We start from the raw sequence: 16,588 nt of genomic DNA, 5'->3' as shown, positions 1-16,588 counted from the left end.
ATTCACTGCAGCAAACAAGAATTTCAAGGGAAAATTAAAGAAAAGCTCACAAAAACTAATTAACATACAGATATTCATGCCATTTTGAAAACCACCTGGTGCAGGAAAACAGTCTCATGTTCACCCTAGAAGTATCTGTACAGCTAGATGGTTTCCAGAAAAGATTGGGTAATATTATAGAATGACAATCTTCATAAATCAGACCAGCTTCAGAATGTAACAGGGAGGGAAATACACAAATTCAGTTCCCTAGAAAATCATCCATTTTACTTGAACATGTGCTTCAAGGTATTCTGTTATAAAGTCTGCAGCTTCTTTTTTTGCAGCCCAATTGTCTCATGAAATCCTGCCATAGCAAATGCATCTGACTGAAAGCTTGATAGACAAATATTCCAAAAAAATATGTTTTTCAGCAAATGCTCTGAACTGTATTTCTTTATTTCATCTTACCTCACAACCATACGTGTGGACTTTCTAGTGCTTACTGCAATGCCCTAAAACCTGATAACCAGCTCTTTTCTGTTGAGCATTTTCCCCTCCTGTTTTTAAGTTAGAACAGCTCTTTATTGACACCGTTCGAAAGAAACTCCCCTAAAGGTTTATATGCGAACTCAAACAAATCATCCAAATGAAGGTAGCAAAGGAATTGGGAAGTCATAAGATGGGAAGACTGAGATCATGACAATAGCTTGGTCCAGTACTATTCTCTTTTTCATCTACTTTTTTTTCCTGTATTTACTGAATATTCTGTACATGCAAAGAGAGATTTTCAAGCCTTTGTGCAAAATTACAGAAGGCAAATTTTATGAATTAAATAAGTAGTTGTTCTTATTGCTGAATATGGTAGAGGTACCATCTTGGTGATAAGCACAAATCTGCTGGCAAGCTGTGTTTCATTGATAACATATGGGATACTGCAACATATGAACAGATAGCAGCATAAAAGTGATCCCACTGGGAAAGTAGCCTGGACACGAAGTACACATCAAAGCAAGTTTTATAAAAAGCTCTCTTGAAAGACAGAAGATCAAGTGCTTAGCACTTTGGTGATCACAACCACCTCATCTAATCCCAGTGGACAGAATACAGAGCTAACTGACGAAACCAGGAGCTATGAGATCTATAGCAAGATATAATCATATGAGCTTTCAACAAAACTGCAAATGCTGCTATGTCAGTGCCTCAAAGCTTTGCTTTAAAGCTTACAGTCAGTCTAAAAAGAGTAGACATAAATACCTTTGGACTCCTAATGTTTCTGAAGTGATCTGGTTTGTTGGCACAAACAGTATATTTTTAGATGCAATTTCCTAAGACTGTGCCCAGAATAGTGCTGTGGTGCTTCTGAACTGTACGTTATCTTCATTATAACATAATTTCCCAGCATTTGAAAAGCTGTTGAATACACGCAGAAACTATGTTCTTTAGAAGCTAAGCGGGACTCTAAAAGAATCTGCAAAAAGATTAATATAACAGATATCTTACAGATGTTTTAGACTGTATACCCTACAACTCCAAACTTGCCAGTCAGACATTTACTGCCAAGAGCATATCAAGCACGCAGTCATAACTACTCACAACAGCCAATAACCACCAACCACCATCAAGCACTCATATAAAAACTACATTTAAAAGCTGGGAAGCATGACAGTAGAACTGTTTTTTTTTAAAAAAAAAAAAAATCATCCTCCCTTTTCCCAGTTCCTGGGTTTGTAAGAGACCACAAAAACCCCCACTTTTGCTTTGACAGCTTTTGGATGGAAGGGAAGAGGAGATTTCGTTCCCTTCTGGCAGGCAGGGTTGTCACACATCTCCATTCCACTAGGTAAAATGGACTCTGTGATGTCCACAGTGTCACTGAAAAACACCTACTTTATTCATAATTCTAGTTGTCCTTTGGAAGCGTAGAAGTTTGAAACCTTCCCTCTTACCAAGCAAACAACTAAACCAGGCTCTTATTTAACTCCTCCTTTTGCTGACACTCACTGCAGATGGATAGCTAATTCTTCACAGTGATAACAACTCTAAGGTACTCAGAAAAGACTATAGTTCTGCATCCCAAAATTTAATTGGGGTCTGCATTTCTGAGATGACATGTTGTTATGTATGTTAAAAAGGAGCAACAGAATTTAACACAGTCCTTTAACAGCCAAAATATCAGGAAATACAAAGTCAGAAAGCTGAATGGACCCAGCTACCCAACAGTTGGGTACAACCACATTTGGAGGATAGTTTGGGGTTTTTTCTACCTAAAAAGACACCAGACAGCTCCTGAGTACAATCCACTGAGCTCACACTAGATAGACTGATACAGAGATACCAGAGAAGGGATTTTTTCAGGCAAGATTTTCTTTGGTAAGACAATAAAAAGATAAGAAAAACATTCCAGAAGATAGATGAAATTTGAAATCTCAAAGACTCCCTGACTTCCTAAAACAGTACTTTGGGACAGCTGTTTCAGTCAGCACAGAAACTCTTCTTGTTAAGCTTGAAGCATGCAAGTAGTTTATTAGTATTTTTACTTATTATTGCTTTTCTTTAGAAATTTTTCTCCAGTAATTCCAATTACAGAAATATCTAGTTTAAGATGAGTTGGCTACATCACAAACCTGAGATTACACATAGGAGAATGAAAAACGCCAGCTAATACAAGACTAAACTAGTTGGCGTAACAAAATTGCTGTATCCAGCCATGGTACGTCATGCAAGGTAAAAACAAGAGATCTAACATAAGAAGGGAACTCAAAGCATCTGCAGAGGTGCAAGGATTTAGCACTAGCTTCTATGAAGTTTAGATTCTTGCATCTTCCTCTGAATCATCCAGTATTCACTTCTCTCGGAAAACAGAGCACCAAACTGTAACATACTCCTGATAAGGTGACAATTCATATGAAACAGAACTAAATGCAGTTTCTTACCAAAATCAGATCCCTAGAGCAATGAAGTTTTTCTTTTTCCAACAGCAGGTTGAGAAAAAAAATACATCGATGTCTTAAATAGGAAAATTTGAAAAATTACTGGAATACTTCAAAAAACCCTTTGCACGAATATAGATTTAAAACATTCCTAAAAAACTACTTGAGAGCTGCATTTTTTCTTAACTTCTGTATTTTCTACATAGTCACTCCCCATGCTCTGCAATAACTGAAGGGGAAAAAAAACAGTTACAAAAATCTACATTTCAGAAAAACCATCTTTAACAGGAAAAACAACTTTTGTAGCTACCATGCAAGAGACAATTTTACCCTGACATATCTAACTGATCAGATTCCCTGCTGTTTATTAAAGAAAAGCAGAAAAAAGAGGCAAATCAAAAGAAAAAAGAAAAAAGATCAGAACAAAGAAGTCCAATAAAGAAGAAGAAAAGGGTTGACTATCCCAGGATCCAACATAAAAATAGTAAAAGGAGAAAAAGACCATGAATGAGATGCAGCAAAAAGTCCAGGGTGTAAAGACAGGAGAAATCAGCATAAGGTATTGTAATATCTAGATTTATCAATCACGTTGCCCCTACAACAATAACAACAAAAAGAAAGAAAGAAAAAAAAAGGCAAAAAGTGAGGGTGAAAAAGGAAAAAAAAAAAGATAAAAAAGTAAAACACATGTTTGATTTGATCTGTATCTATACCAGCCTCATGATATAATTGTAACAGAAACAAATTAAGCTCAGACTGGGGACTATGCTTATTTAGATGATCTTCAACTAAACCAAAGGTGTTTCTTGAAATAACTCTGATTACTTTCTCTGAATTGACAGCAGCCCTGGTTCCAAAGTGTGTTTTGGAGGATGTTAACCAGATGTAGGAGCTCTTATTTTGCATAAGAGAAAGCTCCCAAAATTCAGGAGCTGTGGTTATACATAGAACTCTGATGTCTCCTTAGAATCTGAGCTTTTAATTAACATATCGCATAGCGTGATATGTATCTTTATTCATGACAAAGCCCAAAATCCTCAACAGCAATACTGCAAAGTAATGAATACTTTCTTACAATAGTACAACACTTCAAAGCAAGATCAAAGCAGTTACATCTGCTGTAGCATATTTAATTTTCCTATTACACTTCACACAAACAGAAGAGACATTCACTGGATACTTCACCGTGAAGTAACACTGCAACAGAAAGCCTCCCTTTATTCATTTATTCCTCAGTAATTCTCCTCCAAAACCAAAATTAAAGCTGTAAAAATGTTAATTTAAAAATTTTCTTGCTTACTATAGTTTCCTGAGAATTTAAGATTTCACCAACTTTGTCTGCCTTATTGTTCCTACCTTTTTGTGCTAGTCTGTATTTCTACCATTGGCAGAATTTTCTCCAGAAAAACTGCCCACCTTTAGAAGCACAATACTAACGTAAACAATTTGTCGTCAAAGCACTGCTCTAATTGTAGGTTAGTATTTTCCAGTAAGGACTTTCTGTCCTAACCATTACCTTTTTACATGTACCTTGCATTAATTTTATTCTATGCCTATGAGGTGGACTAGTGACATAGGAAAAACAACAATCACTCCTCATACAGTCTGCGTTTCAACACCTTAACAACTGTCCCACAAGACACATTCCTAGAAAAGAATATCTTTTTCTTGAATATCCATGCAATTACAAACTGGGATTTCGATCTATAATCTCTGAGTTTAAAATAATCACAGCATAATATAGCTTTTTAAAAAGCCTGATTTAATATAACAATAAATCATGTGAGGCATCAGACTAGGAATTTGTATTGCAGTACGTAACACTCTGGTATCTTTCTATGTCAAGAACAACATTGGTATTTATCATCTTTGTCACAAGAACCAAAATACCCCCAGAAATGGAAAGTAATTTTCCATGTCATTCACGAGAGTTCATTACATAAAAAGTAATTTCAAAGTCTACAATATTTTTTAAACTACTAGTATTGTAGGCACTGTTATAAGATTTAAGGAGCAGTCCAAGACTTGGAATTTGTCACTCAGTGCAACTTGTATTTGATCAAGACTACACACATTATGTAAACTCACAACTCAAGATCAGCCTTTAAGTTCCTCAGGAACTTCTTCAATTCTGTACTTAGTATTTTTTCATTTCATTTACATTCCCTAATATTCTATTCCATTCAAAATTTCCTTGCTGATATTTCTTGCCTCAGCAGGATCAAACCCTCTAATTAGCCTGCTACTTTCCAAACTTCAAAATTTCTCATTCTGAATAACAAGGAGGAAAATATGCTATAAGATGTTCCAATTTTTTTTAAAGTGATCCAAGTTGTTTCAGGATGACAAAGCACTTTTAACTTTAACCCTACAATGGCAAAAAAATCCCACGTTGTTATTCAGACAAAACTACTGTCCCGCGCAGTGTGACGAAGTGAACAGACTATTTCACTCAGATTGAATGAAATACATAACAGAGTGATACAACACAATCTTTTCCCATTCTCTTCTTTCTTTTTACATGCATAAACCTGAGCATAGTGGGTTTTGTTTTTCCAAGAAAAGATCTTCAGTGAGAGTGTAACATCGGCAAGTGACAATCTACATGGGAAAACTTACCTGGAGCATTTTCTTCTGCATCTACAGTAATTTGGAGAACAGTTAAATACCTAATTTAGTCACTATCTTTGTGCTCTTTTTTAATGCTTATATTTCTTGGCACTTGCAGCTGACATAATTGGGGAAGATCCCACACATTTTTTCAACCATTTCCATACAGAAATGTTAATACTTTTATGTATCCAAATGGATTAAAAATGGAAGACATGGATGTATTACGGAGAGATAAATGACACAGAAAGGGTTTCTTATACCAAATCATAACTGGATGCTGAAAATTAATAGCTGACATATTATTTTAATGCACATACAGGGCATTCACCTGCACAGAACCATTAGAAGGGGGAGAATTGTGTGTATGAAAATATTATACCCCAGTTTTACAACCTAAACTAAGGATCTGCAATTATTTGTTTACCAGGGGTGGGGAGAAGTTACATGTTTGTTTTCTGTTCACTCCAACAGTGGCATTTTGAAACATCACTACAGAATATGATAGCACACATTTAAGATCTTTAAGTAGCAACTACTGAAGCGCAAGCAATGAAACTTGTGAAGAAAACCCTATAACAGAGGAGGTTTTAGCAGCCCACAACAGCTTTGCTTACATTTTAAGATGAAACCATGAAACCATAACCAGAAAAGATCATACAATTAGTAGACATAGATTATTGATCATTTGATTGTACTGTATGACCTGTATGCATTTTCATTTTCCTCTCAGAATATCTCACTGTATAAACTGATCTAATATCCTACAAAGCAGGATTCTTTAATCTGAAGGGGAAAAGGAGAGATACTGACTTTTAGATTTCCACAACTGTCGAACTACCACAGAGTGATTTTCTGAGCTGGAAGTATACATTAGTATACTTCTTAATCGGACAACAGTGTAACTGAGTTTGTATGTACTGATAGCATTGAAGCCCAGGTTAAATCTAGTTGGCATAAGAATTACGAGAGCAACAGATTCCAGAGGCACCATCGCCAAGTTCTAGCACTAGTTGGGACTCCTCAGTCATAATTTTGCTTTAACACTTAAAAAGGTGACAGCAGCAATACTTTTGACCTATCAGCATCCTTCCAGTATGTATGAGAAGGCTGTGATGAAGACATATATAGTCCCTTCTCAGTGCTGCACAGTAGGAGGATGAAAGACAACGGTCATACATTGAAACAAGAAAGGTTCTGCCCAGATAGAACGAAAAGCTTTCTCACTATGAGAACAGTCAAGCAGCAGTACAGGTTGCACAGAGAGGTACAGCATTCTCTCCCTTGGAGATTTTCACGGCCTGACTGGATAAAGCCCTAAGGAACCTGGTCTGATCCCATAACTGACTGTGCCTGTTGCAGAAGATTGGACCAGAGACTTCCTGCAGTCCCTTCCAACTTGAATTTTCTGACCCTATTATTTTTTGCCAGAGGTAAAGAAAAAGTTTCCTTTTGCTCTTCTGAAAAACACTGTTCAGCAAAAGGTAGCATGACTGGGGTCAATACTTCTGTTGCAGGACCTCTGCATGCACCTTTTTCTTAAGACACAGGCACGAAAAAACCACCCTGGTCTTCTCATTCATGCTTTATTCTTATATCAGCAACCACCAGTGCCTTAATGATTCACTTTAAATTTGACAACTTCTCTGGGTCCTCCCCCAAAAAATAATCTTTCCTTCCATTATCTCTGACGCTTTCTTTTTGTTGTGTCCACTCTGAACTCTTCTCAGAAATTTTGCAGTTCCTATTATGCAGCCAATTCACGACTTAGGCTCTTCTCAGTCTTCTTTTCCTAACACTGAACTCCAGTAGCTTAGTCTCAGCATGCTCTACTGCTCTTAGAAAAGAAGCCACCACCTCAGCTTCCCTGTAGAGTTTTTCACCTGATGCAGTACACGGCAGCTAGAATAAGGCAAAAAGGCAGTCTACTTCCCTGCTGTGCAAACACACCTTTCTTAATAGAACAAGAAATAACATAAAGCTAACAGCTGAACAAACAAAACAGGTGCTCTCAGTCATAGCTTCCATTGCTATTTGTGAAAATAAACTACGGACTCTGGAGGAAGGGCACTATTTATAGCTCTAAGCTTAAGGTGTCTTGGGTTTGGTAGCCCACCAACATACCCAACAAGAGTTCGCTGTTAATTTCAACACACACACTGAACTGAGCTCTCCTGCAACTCTGAAACACAATTCAACTTAAGAAGCTTACATGCACTTATGTATGTCTATAGATTTCATGTATATATGTGCTCCTTTCACAACCTATTGATTTTTTTTAGCTTTTATTTTTCTCCTTAACTGTGCTGTTGATACTCTGTATACATTCACTTTCACCATAACAGACACTTAAAAAATCTCAAGTGGATTTTTAAGTACCTTAGACTCTTTAGCACAAAGTTACAAATGAGAGTTAAGATTGTATGAATGCCTTAAGTATGCCTACCACCATTTTTAAAATTCAAAGCTCATTAGTGTATATTAATTAGCCCAGAAAAAAAGAAAAGTCAATTATAATTACTGGTTTACATGCTTAATTCATATGTTAGTTCCACATTTCAGGCCACTACAGAATTGTTGCTTCAGGCAGAGGATTTGTTAAGAAGACACTCGACAAGCTAAAGCCCACTGATTACATAGTAAAGTGATAAAATGTCCCCTCTATCCCATGTTCAGTGTAAGTCAGTTCACAATTTAAGAATATCACTGAATATGTCTACAGTTAGTGGAAATAAAAGATTATACACAACTATATCAAGGTCAAATAATTAAGATAAAGAACAAATTGTGCTTAGGCTGCTTATCCATACTCTGCTTCCATGTGAAATTACAGTTGATAATCTACCAGACTTTCACAGAAATGTACAATGTATAAAAATAATACTATTTACACATTGCATTTGGAAGCCAACATGAAGGATAAGGACACATCACCCATGCAAGACAGTCAACTGTTTATACTGTGCAAGTTTCATACAGCTGTGTCCAGCCACTCCCAAGCAATTACTTAAAGAATACACTCTTACACTTTGATTTTAAACAGAAAGTTTAAATCATACTCCTCAAAACAAATGCCAAAACTGGCCAAGTTATGAGAATCAAGCAGAGATTAAATGCCAGTATGTTGCAAGGAAGTGATCAGAGCTTTAACAATCTGCATTACCACTGAACTTCGAAATGTTGGGCTTTTGCTGGGTTTTGTGTTTTGGGGTTTAGTGGCAGGGGAGTAGGTAAGAGGAAGAAAGCAGTTTTAAAAGCATGGGTATTAGAAAGGCAAGTCACTTATTTCAGTCTTTTTCCTAAGTGGTTAAAAGAACTATGCAGCAGCTCCACAACACTTTTTTATATGTACACCTGGGAAGAATACTGAATCCTGTTACTTTCCTCAGTGTTACCCTGATGTGGCTTAGACCAGATGTTTAAATGTTACAGTATGTACATTTTCTTCTCTTCTTCCAAGGCTAAAGCAAAATAAGAGGAATATTTGACTTCACTCCACAAGAGACCTATTTAATAGTTTGGCGGTTATGTAAGTAAAGGTAGCTTGGCTAAGTCAATGTTGACGACATACAGAACGACATGATCCTAATGAGTTGGAAAATATTGGCTCTCATGAGATTCAACCAGATGCTACTGCGCTGAGAAAGCTACTGTATTATTGAATTTCATTTTTATGAGGTAAAATTTATTATTCAACCATTAAGGTATCCCACATGAAATCTTGCATAAAATAGTTTTACAGTTACTTTCTGGAAAGTAGATTTTATTTTAACTTTAAGACATCATTTACATGAGGGATTCAAATGCCTATTTGATCACCTTCAATAGAGAAATGTAAGGTCTGCAAGCAATTTTCCCAAAAATACCAGATTAATGGAACCGAACTGTCAACAAAATAATGAACTACCTGAATAGGACAAGGAAAAAGTGGTAGCAAGTTCCAGTTTTCCAGAGTAAACTAAAGCCATGTGTGACCGTGTGTATGTTTTCTTGGCAGGCTGAAATGGTTAGAAACTGAGTGCTTCAGGTACCGACTAATAAATAATGAAAAAATACACAGTAAAATTACTCCATAGGATTAATTATGCTCAACCTCTGAAAGATCTTAACTGGCACCATTTTTCTAAAATTTTGGTGGTTTCTATGCTTGTTTTTGTAAAAAAAAAGTATAATAATAATTGTAAAATAATTTTATTAACGTCAATATATCTACTTGCAAAAATGCAGAAAGCATTTCAGATTCATGTTTGCTTCCACATTTATAGTGGATAAAATGCAAAATCTGGATATTTCACTAGCATGTGCAAGTGTAAGAACTAACATGTTATTTAAGTGACATGTAACATACTGTTGTGCTTGTATACCAAAAGGATTATAAAAAAAACAAAAACACAAACATAAATTTCCAAAGAGCTGTGTGGCTTGAAGACTGCTTTTGTTCTTTTCTTTTTTAGATTTAACACATTATCAAAACGTTAACAACGCCTTTTTCTTGACCCATGAAAAAGAACGAACAGTTGGTTGCAGCTGTTTTATTTATTCATTTCTTGTTTTGCAGTTTGTCACTTTGTATTCCCATCTACTATTTCAAATTTTCTATTCTTTTTGTTCTTGCACAACTCCTATTTTAGGCAGTACGAATCTTTCTTGTACATTTTAATGGTAAAGTCTATTCATACAAGTAATAACTTTCATTGTTTATATTTATCTCAAAATTTTTAACTGTCATGGCTTCTCTGAACCCTAAAAATACCAGCTGACATTTGAAAAGAACCTTTGCCAAGTAGGCATTTAAAATTATGGATGACAAAAGTGCTAAGGTGTCACTGCAATAAAGGGAGTTAGGTGCTTTCAAAAAGCCATTATCTGTATCTTTAAATTCCATATCAGTTATAAGCAAAAATCTGTTCTTAGGATTAAATCGTCTCAAGCTAAGGAAGGCATAATATTTAAACATATATACAATAAATACCTAGTGTAAAACCCATATATCCTTCTTGATGTACTCATCTTACCTGTCCTCCGCAAGTTCTGAGCTCAATCAGCTACTCACAGTACTGAACACATCTTTTTACTGGTAGTTCTAAGTAACAGACCTTACTAATATGTATGACAAATAAGAAATTTAAGTAGCACAGGCACATCATTCTTGAATTCTGTCAGAAACCAAAGACACACAACTTGCTTTTGAGACTTCAAAACTGTTTTTTCAGACAGCTTGCCTTTGGACAAGTTAATCAAAAGAGAAACTCAGACTATATCTGATGAAGACAGCAAGTCTAATAACCAACAAATTATGAAACAATTGAGGAAAGTGGTTTTCTCCTAGTAGAAAAAGGTTTATGGAGAACAAGGGGAGGAAGGTAGGTGGGGGACATAACAGCATTAATCTTCAAGCAATTTTCCTTTCCTGGTATTCCATTAATCTATTCCCAACAAGAATTTGTGCAGGAAAGAGTTTGAGAGTTTGTTCTGAATCCCTACACCACCTTCACCCTAAATTAGTTTTGAAGGAAGTTTTGGAGCAGAAATGTTTTTCTGCTCCAGATGAAAGCGCAGGACAGAACCCCAGATACTAACGATAAATTCTGTTCCTATGTTTGTGGAAATACTCAGTGCAGAGCTCCCTTTTTAAACTACGTCCAGAGAAAGTCCTCCAGCAGTTACCCAGTAGACAGGCTCCCAAAGAGGCTTTCATACCTTGTGAGACTCTCCACAACACGTCAAAGGGCCAGTAAGTCATGTGTTTTTCTCTGACATTCTCTCCTCCTCCTGCAACTCGTGTATCTGTACTTGTCTTCCTAGTAGATTATGGCTTTCTCAACTTCTACTGCTTTTCTACAGCAGCTCTTTCTACCTGCTTCTTCTTGCTACGTCTTCCATTGTATCTCTCTTCCCTTTTTAATAGCTGATCCTCTTTCTCCCTTTTCCCTCCCTTTCCGTTTTTTCTTTCTGTTTTTCCCCCCAATTCATCTCTTGTTTTTTCCCTGCAGCATGTCTTAGCCCATATTGTAAGCACAGTTTCAGTGACGCAGTTTTAAAACTGAAGGAGATGGCTGTGCTGGAAAAAAGCATACAACTAGGGACCATAATTCCTGCTAAAAATGATCTATGCTGAGGGGATACAAAGGCTTGTGGTATCATTTCTGAGTTCAAGTAATACTGAATGAGTATGTTACAGAGGCACATCACTCACTCACAAAAAGCACCTGGCACAAAGCCTCAATAAATACATAAGGAGCTCAGCAACAACTGTTTCAGACCAATAACTCTCTTCAATCACCACACAAAAAGTAGTAATACAGACATAGGCAGCTGAGAAAAATGTAGACTATGTAAACAAATGGCAAACACATTTGAGAGTAGCTATGTGGAAGTAGTAAACTATAGAAGAAAAATTTGCAGTCTCTGTATTTTCAAAATTGTCAGAACAGATCTGGAAGGGAAAAGCATAAATAGAACATTTCTATAGGAGGGCACAGTTTGTTCACAAAGGACAAAAAAAGCATGGCGTGGTACTGTGTATCAAGAATGTGTAAAATCTTGTGATCCAGATTGCAGGCAGGCAGACTTGCTGAAAATCTCTGGATAACCAGACCATTAAAAATAGGAAGACAAACAACATAAGCCCTTTCTTTTTCTGAGAATAATGTCATGCCTGGGCAGGGCTTGCTTATTTATTTTCAACAGAGGGGTAAGAATCTAGATGGAGACATAGCTGTTTCTCCTGCTATATTTCTAATTAGTTAGAAAGGTGGCTTTTAGAAGTTTGAAAATGTAAAGGTAGAGCATAATTTGGGCAACAGTACTCATGAAACACAGTTTATGATTCTTGTAACAGCAGAATGAAAGCAATGAATTTCAAGAAAGAAATCCCCTGGGAAACAGAATAAAGTGAAAGCAAAGAGATCTTTAATCTTATTGTTAATTTTCACTGCAAGAACACTATGATTTCATAGAAATAAAATCAGAAAAGCCAAGGAATAATGGGAAAGAGCTATAAAAGAAAACAAAGCAAATGTGTTTATACTTGCATTATTGGTACAAAATTGTGCAAATAAACAATTAATCCACAACACCACAAGGATGGAAAGTTATTTTCTTGAAGTATTTCTGTACTACTTCAGCACATAGCTACAAACAAGTTGTGACCAGATGGAAAACACAATCTATTGACAAAAAGCCTGTTATTTCCCTGAGATGTCAGGTTATGCTATAAAAGCTGAACTGTACACCCACAAAGATGCTCAGAGAGACAACGCCAGGAGGGGAAGCCCAAATAATACCCTGCCGGGCTGCTCCCAGGCCCACCACAGGAGTCATCAGCCCATCATGGCCAATCTGCACAAGCCCAGAGGAGCACAGGGGCATGTAATGGCAGACGGGAACCCAAATCAAGGACTCCCAAGGAACATTAGGCAGCTGTTGTTTTATGTTGGAGAAACCAAACTGCATGTTCGTAAAAGAATATCAGTGATTAACAGATGTGCCTAGTTTACTGAAAAGTTCCTTATTGACTGTATCATGTTCATCGTTACTTCACAGAAAAAAGAAGAAGAAACAGAAAAAAAAAAAAGAAAAGAAAAAGGGAGACAAAAAGCTCAAATTCCAACTTCCCTGAGCTCAGGGTTTTTTTAGAAACTTGCACACGTACATGTTACTGTTCAAGCACATGGAAGCCGACACTAAGTACAAGGATGATTTTCAACAAGGCATGATACTAAATTTTACACAAAGGTATTCCCACAAGAGGTAGTAGGCTTACAGAACCAAACAAGCCCAGAATTAGGTCAAAACAGTAGACAGCAAAGCTGTCTTCATCTAGATAACGCAAAGTACAACTACAGAAGTATAAAATTCACCAGGTCAAACATTAAGCCATGAACAAAAGAAGATCAATATAAGCATACTAAAATGTTCATTTACTTTATTCTAAGTAATAAAATCTGTGCTACAGATTTCTCTTCTGCAGATACGTTGTTAACACGGTTGGATCACAGTTCATTGAACTGAAGGACTGAAACGTTAAATGATGGAACAATTTACTTTGGAACTGTGCAAACCCTACGACCATCTGAAATGACCAAATGACTGTGTTTTCACATTTCTGTGAGCTATGGATTGTAAACATGCAACCTTCAGAAATTCTAGTACAATCTCATCCTTAGGTGACCCACACAGAATCAAGCAATGAAGAGAATCAGTGACTTTTGGGAAAGAAGGAAAAACTAAGCACTTAAAACAGTTATACCAAGGATTACACACTTGAAAATACAACAGGTTTTTTGCACCATCAGATCAGCACAGTTTTAACTTTAAAAAACAACAGGACTGAAAAAGAAAAATAGGACTCAGAAAAACAGGACTGATGAAGACTTCCAGTGGTAGTCTAATCTACCATTCTGCTTCAAGTCATGATTTACTACATCTGAATCATTCTCCTAACATGTTCTCAAAGACTGGTAATGATGGAGATTCCAAAATATCTCAATTATTCTTGTTATTTGTTCGTTCACAACAGATAAACAATAATGGGTCTAAACAATAGTGGACCTAAATTACTCTAGTCTGCACAGAAACATAAAGAAAAATTATATTATTTTCTTTTGGATGACCTTTATGCAGATGAAGACTGTAAATTGGTCAAAATCCTTACTTTACTCCACATCTGTTTTGCAAAAGGATGACAGGTAACCAATTTCATTATTTATATCATCATCACTCAGACTTGCATATCTTCAGCAGTTTCACAACAGTTAAGTAACATTTTTTTATGAAACTGGATGAGAAACATCTGCAGGCCTTTAAAAAAAATTCAATGTACGCCATTGATTAATAAAGCCCTTAATAGTCCAGCTTCACCTCTGAATGATCTTAAGTTACAAATTGCACCATATAAGGTAGCAAGGGTGGATGTTTCAGATGAGGGAAGCAAGGAAAAATTATCCTGCATGGGAAAATTAAATGCATCCAGAAATTGGTGCCAAGGAGTGAAGCTCAGTGGCTTAGCTTACATCCTGGATTTTAAGCATAAGCTATAAATACCCATACGCACACAAAAAACATTCTGTCTGTTAACCACCATGAGTAAAAACTTGGATTTAAAGGATATAGTTATATGTACATTCACTAGCAGTGCTCTGTACCATAATAAATTCTTAACCAAAAGCATCATATATTTACCTGAAGTTTGGAAGACCTCATTCAGTAAAGCTTCATTTACCACCACCGAACTGACATTTCCACCAGGATGGCACCAGCTCTGATAAATAGTTTGAAGCAGAAGAGTTTGAGCTCTAGTTGCTTGAACTGTCAAATTAGGAAGCTCAAATATGCATTCTGTTAGTGGGACATTAGCTCGCTTGGTCCTGTTTCAAATATTGAGAGAGAAAAAAAAAAGCAAAATCATTACTATAGTGCATAAAAATAACAATTTAAAAACTTAGTCACAGAATACCAGACTATAAGCGGTTGGCTTGTAAGGTTGGAGCTGCATGCCTGTTAAATTTCTTCCTGTAAGAGCTGATTCTACATACACTGAAATTCACCCTAAACAGGACTTCCATTGCATGATTTAACTTTATCTCTCCCTCCAAAACATGAGAGAAAAAATCATGTATTTTTATCTAATTATCTCTTGGTTTTAAAATATTTAATAAAAGCAATTCCAAGTGCTCCCATCAAAAAAAGAGCTACTCATAAAATCATGCAGTTATTAAAAGCACAGAATAAATCTGTTCAATAACTGAATTTTCTGAAAAACTGTTATTTAAAAGCTTACAGTGAACTACTAAATGAGCCATGTTCAGTGATACAAAAAACCCATACAGACACTATCCATACAACAAAATACAAACAAAGACCCCCACATTCGATGTTTCTCCTCATATTCCATATTTGGCTGACATAGAGCTCATTAAGTGATTCTAATAATTTTCAATGCCTTTTACCTTATAGGTGGGGAAGAGAAACAGGTGGGGACAGGCACTGGGAGGGCAGTGCAAGGTAAAGGACATTCTGTTTGGAAATAAAATTCTTCTGTGACAATATAGTCCACTATCAACAAGAAGGCGCTACCACAACTATAGCAAAGTCAGTAAGTTACTTTCTCTTCCTAATATATACACTATTACCTAAAATTAAGCAACAGTTTGATTTGTTACATTCAACAAAAACTGCAAAGGTTCTTTTGGAGAAGATATTCTTTTGGACAAGAAATATTCTCATTTTGGAGCCTTTTCCTGCAGCATATTTACAACACTATGAATCTTGCCCTAATCACCTCCTGCTCCATCACCAAAATATATTTTTTGTGCTATTTATCATTATTTTCTCTAATGTCCCCAAAACACACAGATCACTTCATTCTCATTCTAAGGAATCTCGTCCATAAGAAGATTTTTAGGGACAAGTCTAAAGCTGCATGGAAATTAACAATATTAGGTTAATGTTCCATTGGGAATCAGAACCTCAAATGAGAGAAAGCTGCTGAAGCTGGTCACACAATCCCTTAGCCCAAGAAAAAAAGCATCCTATACCAAAATGTTTGAGGGACTGAAAATGTAAGACACTCCCTTGCAGACACTGAATGGCTCTTTAGATCAGAAAAATCAAAGCTTTCCAAGGAACTGTTATAAGCGGTCCAAATATACTGCATCTCCTATCTGGCTCCACACGAAAATGTTTGCAGCTATATGACCTAAAATATGTGAGCTCATACTAGCAGTAGAGACTCTGCAGCAGGCTCCATGAATTCAGAAACAGGCCATTCCTGATGCTCAAACTCTAAAATCTACAGCAGCATGAAGTGATACTAAATTCTGGCAATAAGAAGATTACTTCCTTGCACATTCTACACTTGATTGGGAGAGCGGCCCTTCAACATGGAAACTGTGAAGAAAAAGCACATCTCAGACCCATGATCATTATGCTCTATACGAGCAAGGAGAACAGCAAAATATTGTGCCACTAATGCTTTTGGCCCATAAGCTGCAGATAAGGCCTGCGTGACATATGAAACATGGTTTGGAAACAAGCATTCTGAACATCTGAAGACACATATCAAC

General features: G+C 36.4%; 1 protein-coding gene across 3 annotated transcripts in view; it reads right to left on the bottom strand.

Annotated features, from left to right (window-relative positions):
- VPS13B (vacuolar protein sorting 13 homolog B) overlaps positions 1-16,588 on the bottom strand; it is a 480,656-nt gene that overhangs the window by 358,085 nt on the left and 105,983 nt on the right. For all 3 annotated transcript variants that reach the window (XM_086465731.1, XM_086465733.1, XM_086465732.1), the window contains exon 16: positions 14,706-14,890. In XM_086465731.1, coding sequence (XP_086321857.1) covers positions 14,706-14,890 — 185 coding nt within the window. The remainder of the gene's footprint in view (positions 1-14,705; positions 14,891-16,588) is intronic.

The sequence above is a fragment of the Leptosomus discolor genome, chromosome 5, assembly GCF_034619465.1.
Source record: "Leptosomus discolor isolate bLepDis1 chromosome 5, bLepDis1.hap2, whole genome shotgun sequence".
Classification (NCBI taxonomy): domain Eukaryota; kingdom Metazoa; phylum Chordata; class Aves; order Leptosomiformes; family Leptosomidae; genus Leptosomus; species Leptosomus discolor.
The sequence above is the reverse complement of the archived record's forward strand: the minus strand, read 5'-3'. Positions and strand labels throughout refer to the sequence as shown.